The sequence below is a fragment of the Manihot esculenta genome, chromosome 3 (genome assembly GCF_001659605.2).
Source record: "Manihot esculenta cultivar AM560-2 chromosome 3, M.esculenta_v8, whole genome shotgun sequence".
Classification (NCBI taxonomy): Eukaryota; Viridiplantae; Streptophyta; class Magnoliopsida; order Malpighiales; family Euphorbiaceae; genus Manihot; species Manihot esculenta.
In genome coordinates, this window is record NC_035163.2 from 24,089,217 (window position 1) to 24,104,861 (window position 15,645).

Below are 15,645 nucleotides of genomic sequence, written 5' to 3' on the forward strand. Positions count from 1 at the left end.
TAGGCATAAAAATATTAGTCATAGAAAGATCCTGTGGATATGACCCATTCTCCTCTACAACTTCCAAAGCAATCTCATTCGCCTCCTCCACCTCATCAATCACGTGCTCCCTATATCCACCTTCATTCACAACCTCTTCTATAAGCTCATTGATGGAATTTTTAACAACAACTACATTAGATTCATGCATTACAACTTCCTCTTTAATTTCAATCTCTATGGAAGTTGAGATTTGAACTTTAGCCTCTTCTTTTTCCTTTTCTTTCTCCATCTTCCCTCTTTGAACTAGTCTTGATTCTTTTCCAGCCTCTTTACCCTCAAACTCACTCTTTTCTCTCATTTTTTCTGCAAAACTCAAGCTCTCACTCCCCTTTGTGGCCAAGGCCGAAGCCTCCCTCTCCCTCTCCAGCATCTGTATTTGATCAGCATATACCTCTTGAGGTGATAAAGGAGCGAGTATAACCTTCTGTCTTTCATGAGTGAAGGAGTACTTGTTATTGAATCCATCATGTTGCACCTTTCTATCATATTGTCAAGGCCTACCCAATAACATATGGCTTGCCTGCACAGGTACCACATCACACAAGATCGCATCCTTGTACCTACCAATAGAAAATGGTATAACCATCTGGCGTGTAACCCTAACCTCACCACAATCATTCAACCATTGCAATCTGTATGGCTTAGGGTGTTTAATAGAAGCCAAGCCCAATTTCTCCACCATATATACACTAGCCACATTTGTGCAACTACCTCCATCAATAATGAGAGTACACACTTTTCCATTAATCAAACACCTAGTGTGAAATATATTTTCTCGTTGTTCTAGGCTTTCTTCCTTAACCTGCATATTCAACAACAAGCATCTCACCATGTTCGGCAAGCAACACATTATCAACAAACACATCCGAATCATCACAGTTATTATTGCAATTAAGAGTTCTTTGAGGTATTCTTGTAGAAGTGGAAGCTTGTGAGACATTCAAACTCTTCATAGTTTCAGTCGACCTCTCAAGAGTCTTATAAATCCTTCTAAACTCACTACTAACTGACTTTTTAAAGAGTTTATAATCACTAGCCATGTCCCATTCACTTTCATTATCACTATCCACCACATTTTTATATTCACTCATTCTACCTTAAATCAATAAAGAATAAAGAGAACTAGCAAATATGGTGTCGAAAATAAAAGCACTTAAGTGTTTGCACTTTACCACTCTTTTGCTGATTCTTCAATTGCACTTCAGAAACTAAAGTCAACAAACCAACCACAAGGTACGTTTAATGAAACAAATAAGAAAACCTAAAAAAAGAAGAAAGCGTCTAAAAACTAGAAAGAAGACACTGACAACTTGAAAGAAGACACTGACAACTTGAAAAGTAACACATGAACTAGGTTTTGTGTTACTGGAAAAATATCACTTAGAGTATAGACACAAACAAACAGTACTCCAGCAATGTCAAGGAAGTAAAAGCAAGCTTAAACTAAAAAAGAAACTTAGAATTCAAATAAAAATGAATTTGGACAAAAGTTTGAATTTAATTCACTTCAACGCAAATTAAATATGGATCTATTTAAATCTACCTAGAAAGGCAAGTATCAAAACACTACAAATAGAATCAGAAAAAAAAATAAATTTCACTCAGTTCAGCATCATGGACAAAAATTCTGGTATTAAAAGAAGGATTTGACATCAAATCAATTTAGATGCAATTGCCTTAAATGTGCATTTTAGGAAATAGGCAGAATATCTTTTGTCTCTTAATCTGGATTCAACTCAATTCAAAATTCAAAATTGATTCCTATAAATTACAGCCATCAATTGAGATAGTTAAGGCAATACACATGAAAAAGGAAGCAAATCACAATTTCGGCCAGATTAAGATAAATAAGGCAAAAGCGATTTTTATTTTTTTTGTTTTTGGATTTGGAATGTTTCTTCCAAAAGAGATTATGTGATGATTAATAATCAAGAAGGTGCAGCCATGGACAAACAAGCTTTCACCGAAATCAACAAGGAAGAAAAGGAAAACTAAAAAACCCTAGATCCTAAGATAAATCAGAATTTACCTCACTTTGACTCTGATACCAACTGACGCGGAACCCTATGGTACAAGTCTTAAACCCATACGCACAAATAGATATGAAATCTAAAGATTTGATAAACCCACCTCCTATGGTACCCCACACTTAGAGAAGCTGAAACACCAATGATCGAAAGATTTAGATGAGAATTCGACAAACGCCACAACAAATAGTTGATAAGTTAGCCAAGATTCTTAGTGCAATTGATGAAAGTAAATCCTCACTCTCACTCAAAGCAATATACACCAAAGGCATGAAAAGGATTCTGAAAATTTAGATTCAAAATTACATCTTACAAGTGTTTTTTATCCTTATATAGTAAGGAGAGAAAATAAAAACCCTAAGACACTCTTTTTAGGTTTAGCCGAACTGCACACAAGACTCAAGCCCAATCACACGCTAAAATAACACATCAAATACATAAGTATTAAAACATAAGCTCAAAATATGGCCCAACACTCTAAAACTTAAAAGATAAAATATGGTCAAAATACAAGCCCAAACAAAGTTAAAATAAAACAAGTGTTTAAATAATAAAATATAGTAAGCCCATCATAACAAAGTTGAATCTTCGCAAAAGCTTTTCTTGATCTTCACTTTAGGCTTCCCTTTGTGTAGTTTTAGCCCATAGGTTTGATTAGGCTCTATAGGTTTGATTAGGCTCCCTAAGCTTATGATTGCAAATGTTGCATCAAATTTGCCCCATATGAGTTGAAGCACGCCCCAAATATATATGGATCATATTAATATGATTTTGAACTCTTTTTAGATCCATTTGAATGATATAAGTTTGCTCCACACCATTGTTAGAAATTTATCCTATTGGATCCGTATCACCACATCTATTGACATCTCAGGTTTACTAAAAGGAGAAATCATGAAATCCACCTTGCCTTCCGATGTCTTCGATTGAGCGAGTTCATCAAAGGACATACTCACATTAGTCTATGCACTAAAGTTGTCTGTTTTATATCTATTTCCTCATATCATCCACTTTAGTTTTAGTCGTGATTGTAACAATTGTGTAAACAGTCCACGAATCTTGTATTTGTGTCCGCTATATAGCATTAACTCTGATATACACGACAATGTGCAATGATATGTTGTTCTATACTAGCTTCGATTCTCATTTCTTGTCTTAGAGTTCTCAAGGAGATTTTAAAGATCTCCTTCTCCATCCCATGTCCCTATTTGATACAACTCTCTCTTTTTCTCTCTCTCTCTCTCTTTATATATATATATATATACATATGTATATATATTTCCATCGTGCTTGATCTCTTCACACATACAACACTACCTTGGACAGGAGGAACAAGAAAGCATGAAAACCTAGAGTTGACAACTTGGTAATTTATAGTGTATGTTCCCTCCCTTACTCAAGTTTCCTCACAAGGTCCTTTAAGGGTTTCGAAGCATTTTCGCACAAGCAATTTATAGCAAAATGTGGCTTTCTTCACAAAGAACACTTCATAATACTTAATTGTGCCACTTCTATGTCGAATCACTCCCCCATTTACTGCTTTGGCCCATCTTCTTGGGCGGCTATCAATCGGATACTGAGAGTTGAACATCTCTTTTAACTCCTTGATAATATAACCAACTCAATCTTGGTCATCCCCTTGCTCTACACCATATTCCTCCAGTTTTCAACCTTCTTCATGAAGGTTTTAAGCTCAGTCATATCTCTTAAATTTATTGTCACAATCCGCTTACTCTATTAAACGTCAAATGCCACATTCTTTTGTGTCAACCATAGATGTTGAAAAATTATTTTATGGACTTTTCTTATAAATATATTGTTGGAGTTTACCAATTCTCTTGAATAACAAATGCTATATTTTTATAGTAAAATTGAAGCTTACCATTTCATATCACCCTTTTCTCATGTAACGTGTGAACATTTTCTATCCACAGAATTTTACACTTCCATTTTTCGAATAGATTTAGCTTTACAGTTTGACTACATAAATATTATTCTCTATATGTCTGCACAGTCACAATTCTCAATATTATTAATAAATAAGTTCATATTGAAAAGAAAATTATTTACCTCTATCCCACGACAAGGATTGAGGTTTTGGGATTCCACCATTACCTACTTCATAGGCATTAGCTTGTAATTCATACCATTGATAATTGCTTCTCCGATTTACTTTCGAAGTACTGTTCATAGTCTCCCCTATATTATATTTAACATTTTTGCACCATTCCTCCAAAAATAGATGAGAGGCCTTTGCCTCAATTCTGTCTCAGGAGACCTTTTGCCTCAATTTTGAGTGAAATGATCTTGGGATTCTCAGATGGCCTCAAGCTCTATTGGCTCATCCTCACTCTTATCACTATACCATGAAATCATTACTCTCTCTCCAAAGGTCACTAAAAAGGAGTATGTAGTGCCTAGTCATTACCCTCTCTCCAAAAGACAAATCAAATGGAGTATGCAAAAATAGGTCATTACCTCTCTCCAAATAATATCCCTAGTGGAGCGTGCAACACCTTTAGTTGATATGGCTACTATAGCCAGAATGCTTACGCTTTTGTCTTCTCTGCTTCACAATTATTCGTGCTATTACTCCTTGTAGCCTTTCAATTGATAGGCCATTACCTCCCATTCCATCATTTTAGACTCAAAGGTCACCCCACCGAGTATCATTCGCATAAAAGAGTTTTTGGGTGGCCTCAATCTGTAGATAATTTGGCTATCATCTGCAACAAACGTTCATTTTCCTTCTTTAGTGCCTCAAGGCGCTCATTAACAGAATCAATCTCCAACACTATCCACTCTTGAGTAGCATAGACATTCAACAGGGCAGCCGGGTTCCCAACCCTTCTCTCAAGGGCATCAATGCGTGTGCCAAACTTTGTTATGCTTTCACACTATTCACCCAATATCGTTCTTGCTCTAATACTAAATGTCACGATTTTAGATTTTAGCACTTACTTGGAATCCTGCGGCAATTGGTTTGAACTCTTTTCAAATCAAGTTAACATGAAAAATCACCTAATAATATGTAATAACAAGCAATCATATTAGTTGAAATTATACAAGCAAACAACGAACCTAACGAGTAGCATATACTTATAAGTTTCAAAAGAGTCAGCAGAGAAACAATTGGACATGATAATTCATGAACATACAATTTATTTTATTTTAGAGATAAAATAATAATTACACATATATTATCGACGCAATCATTATAATAATTCTTATTTTTCTTGTACATAGAAAATGATCTATAAGAAATGAAAACACAACGTAAGAACTTCGTAAGCTTACGGTAGTTAACTAGAACCCGTTATTGTTGATGGCCAACTAATCACTATCTTCTAAAGAATTATAGAAATAAATAGACTTTTAATAGGAGAAGATATCAATATGTTTTATATAATATAGTCTCAAAATAAATATGAAAAGAAATTATACCAAATTATCTATACCTTTAATTTTTTATTAATTTATTTTAATATTACTTTTTAAAAATTTTAATATTAAAGAATTATAATTTTAATTTCTGAAAACTCTGTAACCTTGATACTACTCCCAAACTGAAAGAAAACTCAGGTCTCTAGAAAAAAAAAAAGGAAAAGTCTCTGTACCGTTTTTGTGCGTTGACTGTTCCTCTCTCTAATTCTCCTTACCTTTTTCATCCTTCCGAGTCTTATTTACCTCACTTCGATTGACTGTATGAATTTTTTTATTAATTATCAAATCAAATTAATAATTTTATGAAAAATAAAACCAAACTGAAGCAAATTAAATTATTTAGTAATTAAATTAAAATCTTAATTCCTCCTCCCATAATCATTTGTCTCACTCGGACGCTCACCGGTTACCTCCGGCCTACCTCTTCCGACTGCCCTGAAGTCCTGCCTTCCCGTAAAGCCTTGATTCAACCTCCAACGAATCCAAACCTTCCGCAGAATCGCCAGAGTGAGAAAGGAGAGATAGCCGAAACACTCCCCTCTCCTTTCCCCCTATTCCAGCGCCTTCTAAGCTCCAGAGACCCATCACCAAACTTGCGCAGTCCTTATCAGCTGCCCGTGGTGTTCTGTTTCACCTGAATCACTTCTGGGGCAATAGATCGAAAACCTTGGTTCATAGATTTCTCCCCTTCGATTCGCACAAACGACAACACTCCACGTGGCCTGAACTCCTCCACGTACTTTCTCTACTTCCTGGCGTCCTTCATTTTCATTTTGGGGAACCCCCTCCGGTTGCCGGTGCAGATAATTTTCGGCAAGTCCAGTGGTGACAGCATATTCGTCTCACCTCCTTCGCACGTTCCTGAAGTGTTGATGGTAATGTGTTGTTGATGTTTGTGGATTCTTCATTTCGATATTGAATTTGTTGGTTTCTGTTTATGATGAATTTGTTGATTTTGAATTGGTTGATGTCGTTGCTTGATGAAGACTTGGTGGAATTTGAGGAGAGATTGTAGGAAAGAGAGTTTAAAGTAGAGAGACAGATTATTGGGAAAATTAAATGCTAACAAAGAAGAATAGAAGAAAAGGTTTACATGCTAAGATAAAGATGCAAATGTACTTCTATATTTATCAAGGGATTCGGTTATTTAAGAAAACAAGTAAAAATAGAATAGTATTATAGATCATTCTATAATAGTATAGTTCTTTTTCCTCATGGGACTTCCATTTATGATAGAGTAAATATTATTTTTCTTTCAGTAATATTAACACTAACACTCGATGGATGAGAGACTTTGCGTGGGAGAGAAGAACTATGGATGAGAGACTTCGTATGGGAGAGAAGACTCGGGTCAGATAACAGGTTTTATTTGTCGGAGGAGAGAAGACTCGGGGAGGTGTGGAGACTAGGGATGTAAACGGGTAGGGTAGCCGTGAAATTGAGGGTACCTAAATCCGAATCCGATTATATATAAAATTTTCGAACCCATCTAAATCCGTTTATTATTTTAATTTTATTACCCGTACCCGTTCTAAATCCGTTTAACAATACCCGCATAATACCCGACCGAACCCGATTTTTTTTTTAATTCAATTCAATAATCAAATATCAATAATAAAAATCAAAAGCAGAATCCATACAGTATCAAAGCAGTGAACTGTTACAAAGAAGAGAAAGCAACGCATAACAGCACATCACCAATACATCATATTAAATATCACCGACTATCAAGAGTCCTTAAAAAGTCAATTCATAACTGCAATTAAATTTTGTAACAGTATCTAAATAATCAAATTAATAGTTCATAAATTCTAAAAATCTTTAATAGCAATTTTTAGTCCATACACCAGATTAATAGCCATAAATTTTAAAAATCACCAGTGTTACAGTAATCAAATAGTAAACCTGAAGAGAATTCCAGTCAAAGGAGATGTCGCAGATGCCGATTGGGGAGAGGCAAGAGCAGTCGGAAGAGAGAAGGAGATGTCGCCGATGCCGACGGAGGAGAGGGAAGAGTTGTCTCCAACGAGGAAGTGGGAGATGTCGCCACTAGAGAGAAAAGATTTATCGTCGACTGGGGAGAGAAATGAGACGTCGCCGGTGCCGACTGGGCTGCCGCCACTCATCAGTGAAGTGGGAGAGAGAGGCGTTAGACTGGAAAGTGGGACTGTGGAAGATGTCACCGACTGGAGAGAGAAGGAGATATCGCTGACTGGAGAGAGAAGATTATCGTCGCAAGGAGACGTCGCCGGTGCTTATTGGGCTGCCGGCAGTCGTCAGTGAAGTGGGGAGAGAGGAAAGGGAAGCGGGGGAGAGAGGCGCCGACGGAGAGAGGGATTAGGGTTAGTTTTATTAGTATAGCTAATTGGGTTCGGGTAACGGGTACCCGATCACCTAATCCCGAACCCTACCCGAATCCGAGACGGGTAAAATTTTTTCAAACCCGAACCCACCCAAATCCGTTTTATAAAATTTTAAATCCGTCCTAATAGGGTTTGGGCGGATCGGGTACCCGTGAAAATCCGCCTGCCTGACATTCCTAGTGAAGACTCGAGACGGAATTCTTCAAGCAGTGGGAGCAATTATTGCTCTGATACCAGGACAAAATATTATTACTCTATCATAAATATCTGGAAATGTCTCATATTTACTAAGGAAAGAAAAGAATTATACTATTCTAGAATGATCTATAAGAATTAACTATATTATTATTCTATAAACAATTATTTTTCCTTATTTTCTTGAATAATTGAATCCCTTAATAATATTGTTATTCAATTCATAAATTGGTGGCCTATTTATAGGCTCCTTACAACTAACTAGAGAATATTTATCAACAACTGGGTAAAAATTCTGCAATTCATTAATCTTTGACTAAATGTAGATAAAATAGAAAGATAAATCAAGTGTGCATGAGAGGGAGAGAGAGTACAGTAAGAAACAATACCTAATTTTGGCATTAGAATATCTAATTGAATCCATACATTTGGAAACTTCCTATAACCTTTAGGATTGTGAGTTAAAATCTGAAGTGTTGCGTTTGCTCATGATACTTTTGTATTATAGGTATGGAGTTGTTGGGCAAAGTCAAGGAAATAGCTGGACCAACTGTGGAACGAATTTGGAACTTTGAGGAGAGAAGGCAAGCTCTCAAAAGAAAAGTGCAAGAGCTGGAAAGCATGGAGATTGACATAAACTGTCAACTTAAAATAAAGGAGTCATTATCTGGAAAGAAAATAAAAAATGAAGTTGAAAATTGGTTAATGAACGTAGAAAGGATAAAAAATGAAGTTAAGAGAACAGAACAGGCAGTGGAAGAAAGTAGATGGAATAGACTCATGGGAGAGGGCATGGATAAAATAACAGAAGAAGTGATGGAGCTCATTGAGAAAGGTAGGTTTCAAGGGGAGCTTGTGCTTGATGTACATGAGACAGGTGAGAATTTATTTATTGCAGCAAAAGTATTTAGTCAAGTTTTTCAAATAAATAAGGATAAGATTTGGGAATATTTAACGAAGGATGAGGTTTTCAGCATTGGCATATATGGGATGGGAGGAGTGGGTAAAACAACACTGGTGACACATATCCATAATCAGCTTCTAGAAAGTCAGAATACTTTTCATCATGTTTATTGGATTACTGTATCACAAGATTTCAATATTTATAAGTTGCAGAATCTTATTGCTAAAACTATACATTTGGATCTATCCAATGAAGATGATGAGAAGAAAAGGGCTGCAAAACTGTCAAAAGCTCTAGTCCTGAAACAAAAAGTTCTCCTTGTTCTAGATGATTTGTGGAATCATTTTAGTCTAGAGAAATTGGGTATACCAGTTGGAGTGAATCAATGCAGGTTGATTTTCACAACTCGTTCATTAGATGTATGCCGGAGGATGGGTTGCCAACAAATTATCAAAGTGGAGCCTCTTTCTGAAAAGGAAGCTTGGACCTTGTTCCTGGAGAAGCTAGGGGAAACACATCATCCAGAAGTTAACCGGATTGCGAAAGCCATTGCGAGAGAATGTGCTGGCTTGCCACTTGCAATTGTAACTATGGCAGGAAGCTTGAGGGGAGTGGATGATGCATGCGAGTGGAGGAATGCATTGCGGGAGTTAGAAGAATCAAAAGGTACACAAGGTGACATGGAATCTGAGGTGTTCCGAATATTGAAATTCAGCTATGATCGCTTAATTGATTCAGCTTTGCAACAAAGTTTCTTGTACTGTGCATTATATCCTGAAGGTCACCAGATCGACAGAAAGGAGTTGATAGAGTATTTGATTGTTGAGGGAGTGATAGGAAGAGGAAGTAGGCAAGCTGAATATGATGAGGGTCATACCATTCTCAATAGACTTGAAAAAGTTTGCTTGCTGGAAAGTGTTAGAGAATTGGGGAGAAGATGTGTGAAGATGCATGATTTGATTAGAGATATGGCCATCCAAATAATGAAAGCGAAACCATTAGTAAAGATTAAAACCAGTGCACAATTATCAGAAATGCCAGATTGGGGATATTGGATGGCCGATCTTGTGAGAATTTCATTAATGAATAACCACATAAAGGAAATTCCTTCTGGCTACTCACCGAAGTGTCCCAATCTTTCAACCTTGTTGTTGTGTGGAAATGAGCAATTGAGATCAATTGCTGGTTCTTTTTTTGAGCAACTGCAGGGGCTCAAAATTCTTGATCTTTCTGGCACAGGTATAGCAGAATTGCCCAAATCGGTCTCTAACCTAGTTAATCTCAATGCATTATTACTTAAATTTTGTTACAATCTAAGGCATGTGCCGTCAGTAGCAAAGCTTAGGGCATTGAGGAAGTTGGATCTTAATATTAGTGGACTTGAAGAATTGCCTGAAGGCATGGAATTGCTGTCCAATCTCAGGTATCTGGGTCTCCTTCGCACTAAACTGAAGGAGTTACCACCTGGGATATTACCTAAGCTTTCTAGTCTGCAAGTCCTACTACTTGACCCATCATTAATAGTTAAAGGAGAGGAAGTAGCATCATTGAGGAAGTTGGAAACTTTAAACTGCCGTTTTTATGATGTTGCTGCTGAGTTGAAACCCATATGTTCAATATTTGAAAGATCATCTTCGGCTTTCATTGATGAACCAGGTCAGAGTTAGCTTATATGCAAATATCTTCTTCATGTCAGAGAAGACAAGGACTGGATTTGACCAAATATGAAGAATTGAAATTAGAAGGTCAAAAGGTATCTGCAGCAGCTGCAGAGGAGAAGATGCTCGACTTGAAGAAATTCTTATCTTCTTCAGAAGGTGCTTGCTGATAAAACATTCAAAACCTGGAAGAGAATTTTGTGTTTGGTCATTTTTACAAATGGAATAGCTGATAGCCGTAGAAGAACTAGAAGATTCTTGTGTTCTCTAGTATTTAATTCACTCATCTAAGGTATGGTCTTTAATTTTGAGTTGATAGAACTGAAGAGCAGATGTTGTGGAAAATTTTTTTGCTATGCTCGCCCAGAAATATTGGCATGCATTTGAAGTCAAAGGATGCTGTTCTCTTCTCGTGCTGAACATTGAACAATAACCAACCATACCCTCTGCCTTGTGTTCGAATGTGTACTGCTTTTATAACATATTTTTCATTATTTCTTACAGTGGGTTTTATAGGAAAAACATACTTCCCTGTACTTTTTTATGCGAACCCAAATGAGACTCGAATAAAAATGGAATTTGTACATTTGTATTTTGAATCCATTATGGATTTAGTTATATCAAGGATTCGCTTATAGAATAACTTAACAAAATGGTTGTTGAGATTTGAGAATCTGAATATGTAAGCAAGTATGCAAAACATTATTAAATTACAGGCAATGCTGCGAAAGTTTCTGTTATAAATTAAAATGTATTATTTCGAATTTCAATTGATAATTTATAGATGGTGGAAATAAGAAGTATTCCATTTTCGGTATTAGATGTGGTTCGGGCCCATCTTTTCTCTCACAAATGTGACCAGCATTAGGCCGGGCCTGCAATCACTTATGAAATATCCTACCGTCACGCGCTCGCCATTCGCAAAGATACGATGGGGTTTGAAGTATACGCTGACTTTCAATGTGGTCTAATGAATTATAGATTTTGAGGAGATCTAGGAAGTAAGGAGGCACACTGCTTACTTTCTTCTATCATAACCTCACAGGTGTGTCATAATTTCGTCGTCCCAGTTACTGAGTTTCATTATTATTTCTTTCCTTTTTTCTTCCATATGGGTTTGAGATGTTTACTGCTGTAATATTTTGTTGAAATGATACCATTCAGAGATCTATTTTAAGATTTTTTTTTTGCAGAGCAAAAAAAGTTGTCAGTGTATCCAAATAAAGAGGGGGGTTATCAATCGGTATGTTTTTTCGTCCAAGTAGCTCTGAGCCTATGACTTGCTGAAATCAAACTACAAATGGAAGAAGGGGGTGGAATCATTTCTGGTTTAAACCTTCTTCACTTTTACCGCTGATCCTAACACACACACACACACACACGCAAACATGGTTAGTGGAATTGCCATATATTAATTTTGATAATCTCTAATTGAGTAAATTTTTTTCATGACTTCTGATTGGCTAAGATCTCTTTTCCCTTTTTTCCTTCTCTGCTAGTTAGTTTGGTTGCATCTTTATAAGCTAGTAGGTATGAATATTCATTTTCTCTTGAAGAGAATATGTAACTTTAGTGAATTTCATTTTGCTTTGCTGTATCTGAGGAGTTGAATGTTACATATCTTGGGAGTCCATAAGCTTGGGGAGAATTTGTAAAAGATTATGGGATTTACATTCAATCCACAGCCTGCCTAAGGCTCTGAGTTGAATGTGGTGCAAGTCTATGAATGTGTTATTTCACAAAGCCTATCTAAAAGTATACCACTGAATACAGTTTTGGGCTTTCTGATCTCGACTTATAATATGGTGCTATTTTTATTTTAGGCATGGAGAATCTGGGAAAAGCCATAGAAGTAGCTGCTTCAGTGGTGGATTATACTCTAAATTTCAAGGAAAAGAAGGAGGTTCTTGAAAGAAAGTGGAAACAACTGGAAAGCATTGAAGCTGACATAATTATAGAACTAGAAAGTGCAGAAAATAGGTCTGGTAAGAAACGAAAGAATGAAGTTACAAATTGGCTGAGTAATGTAGCATTGATGAAAAAAGAAGTTCAGGACATAGAAGAGATAGCAGTGCAAGGCGGATGGAGCATACTGTTAGGAAGGCGTGTAGAGAAAAAGACTGAAGAAGTGAAAGAGCTTATTGATCAGAGGAATAGATTTCAAGGAGCACTTGTATTTGATGTGCAAGAGGATTGTGGAGATCGATTGCTAGCCCCAAAATTAGCGGGGCAAGCATTTCAAAAGAATCTTAGTGAGATTCAGGAATGTTTAATGATAGACGAGGTCTCCATCCTTGGCATTTATGGGATGGGAGGCGTTGGTAAAACAGCACTGGTAATGAATATTCATAACCATCTTCTACTAAGAAGGGGAAATGCAAATGTTTATTGGGTTTCTGTATCACAAGACTTGAACATTTATAAATTGCAGAGCCGTATTGCCAAAACTATTGGTTTTGATCTTTCCAATGAAGACGATGAAAAGAAAAGAGCTGCAAAACTGTCGAAAGCTTTGAGTAAGAGAGCAGAATTTGTTCTTATTCTTGATGATTTGTGGATCCATTTTCCTCTGGAGAAAGTAGGGATACCTGTCGGTGTGAATAGATGCAAGTTGATTCTTACAACTCGTTCATTAGATGTTTGTTGGAGGATGGGTTGCCAAAAAAATTTCAAAGTGGAGCCTCTTTCCGAAAAAGAATCCTGGGACTTGCTCAAGGAGAAAATAGGTGAAGCAGTTTCAGTAGAAGTTAAACCAATTGCAAAATCTATTGTGAGGGAATGTGCTGGTTTGCCACTCGGAATTATAACAGTAGCAGGAAGCATGAAGGGAGTGAATGATGTTTATGAATGGCGAAATGCATTGAGGGAACTGGAAGAATCAATAGTTTGGCAAGTTGACATGGAATCTGAGGTGTTCAGAATATTGAAATTTAGTTACAATCGGTTGATTGATTCAGCTTTGCAACAGGGTTTCTTGTACTGTGCATTATATCCGGAAGATCATAAGGTCAGAAGAGCTGAGTTGATAGAGTATTTGATTGTCGAGGGAGTAATAGGAGGAGGAAGCAGGGAAGCAGAATTTGATATGGGTCATACCATATTAAATAGACTTGAAAAGGTATGCTTGTTGGAGGGTGTTGTGGAACGGGGAGACAGATGTGTGAAGATGCATGACTTGGTTAGAGATATGGCCATCCATATAATGAAAGTGGATCCACGAGTAATGGTTAAAGCAGGTAAACAGCTTTTTGAAGTGCCAGATTGGAGGAATTGGGCAGAGGATCTTGTGAGAATTTCATTAATGTATAACCACATAAGGGAAATTCCTTCTGGCTATTCACCAAGGTGTCCCCAGCTTTCAACCTTATTATTGCGTGGCAATAATTTGAGATCAATTGCAGATTCTTTTTTCAATCAATTGCATGGGCTCAAGGTTCTGGATCTTTCTTATACCCACATTGAACAATTGCCAGTTTCCATCTCTCTTTTGATGAATCTAAGTGCCTTGTTGCTCAGAGGGTGCAACAGGCTAAGGCACATGCCATCATTGGCACAACTTACAGCGGATATGCATTATACAAAAGTTAAACATGTGCCTCAAGGCATGGAATTGCTTTTGAATCTCGAGTATCTGGATCTCAGTGACACAGAAATAGAGGAGTTACCAACTGGAATATTACTGAATCTTTCCTCTCTGCAAGTCCTCATACTTGACCAAGTTAAAGCAGAGGAAATAGCATCCTTGAGGAAGTTGGAAAGATTGCAATGTCGTGTCTATAACGTTGGTGAGCTGAATGCATACACAACTTCAACACGTACGCCCAATCTAATCCAATACTATCTGCTAGTAGCTCAACATAAGCCCCCAGACAACTTGTTATCACGAGGTTCGAAAGTTGTATATTTTGATAATTGCAGTATCAGTGAAGGTGAAGATGCTGTACTTCTCCCAAAAGATGTCCAGTGTCTGGATTTTTATCGTTGCAACATCAAAAGAAGCAGCTTATGCTTGAAAAATGCAACTGAACTAAGATCTTTCACAATAGCGTCTTGTCATGGGATAGAATGTTTGTTCTCGTCAGCCTCCTCTTCATCTATATTTCAAAGCCTTGAGGATTTGTATGTTAGCGATTTAAAGGACTTGCATTTCCTCTTTGGTAGAGAAGCAGATATGGCATCGCCACCAGCAAAATTTATACCACTGTCACCACCACTAGGTAGCTTTTCCCTTCTGAAGAAATTTGTAGTGTGGGGATGTCCAAGTATAAAGAAGCTGTTCCCTCCTGGCTTGTCTTCAAACCTTCAAAACCTGGAAGACATCTCTGTTCATTATTGTAAAAATATGGGGGAGCTGATAGCAATGGAAGAGCAACTAGGAAGCCATAAAAGAAAGGGCATTCTTCAATGCCCTTTCCCAAAATTGCAGTCTTTTAGTTTGAGTAATTTACCAGAGCTAAAGAGCATTTATAGTGGAAAAATGATTTGCAATTCTCTGCGTACAATTTATGTAAACAGTTGCCTGAAGTTAAAGAGGATGCCGTTCTCTCTTATGGCGCTGGACAATGACCAACCGTCTCCTCTTCCTTCTCTCCAGAACATCAAAATATTTCCCCAAGAATGGTGGGATTGTGTTGAATTGGACCATCATGATGCCAAGAGTGTCCTCTTGCCCCTTTGTCAGTTCAAGCAATTCTGAAGAACAACTGGTGATGGAATGTGCAGCAAGTAGAGGGAAGCCACTTCATCTTCACTGATCGATGTTCTATTCACTCAACAACCATTCCACCACTTCACGTTGTCTGGGCTTCATTTCTTCAATGCAGGAAGTATTCCCACTTTGAACCAAAGTGAATTTTCTTGCCGTGTACTTCCACTATTACTGTATATGAATTTCTACTTTTAATATACTTTATATAACCCATGCTTTGTTATGAAATAATCTTCTTTATAGGATTCTTCTAGCAGGACATATTTCTATTCCAACTGATTTGGTTGCTGGCATGATGTTGAGT

At 37.0% G+C, this 15,645-nt stretch overlaps 1 protein-coding gene across 1 annotated transcript; it reads left to right on the forward strand.

The window, feature by feature from the left end:
* The first annotated feature begins 5,651 nt into the window (after positions 1-5,651).
* On the forward strand, positions 5,652-15,586 carry LOC110611599 (probable disease resistance protein At4g27220). Its single transcript, XM_043955091.1, has 4 exons — positions 5,652-6,388; positions 8,580-10,641; positions 10,739-10,792; positions 12,434-15,586. The coding sequence occupies exons 2-4, from the start codon at positions 8,582-8,584 to the stop codon at positions 15,327-15,329; spliced, it is 5,010 nt and encodes a 1,669-aa protein (XP_043811026.1). The 5' UTR covers positions 5,652-6,388; positions 8,580-8,581; the 3' UTR covers positions 15,330-15,586.
* The last annotated feature ends 59 nt before the right edge of the window (positions 15,587-15,645 follow it).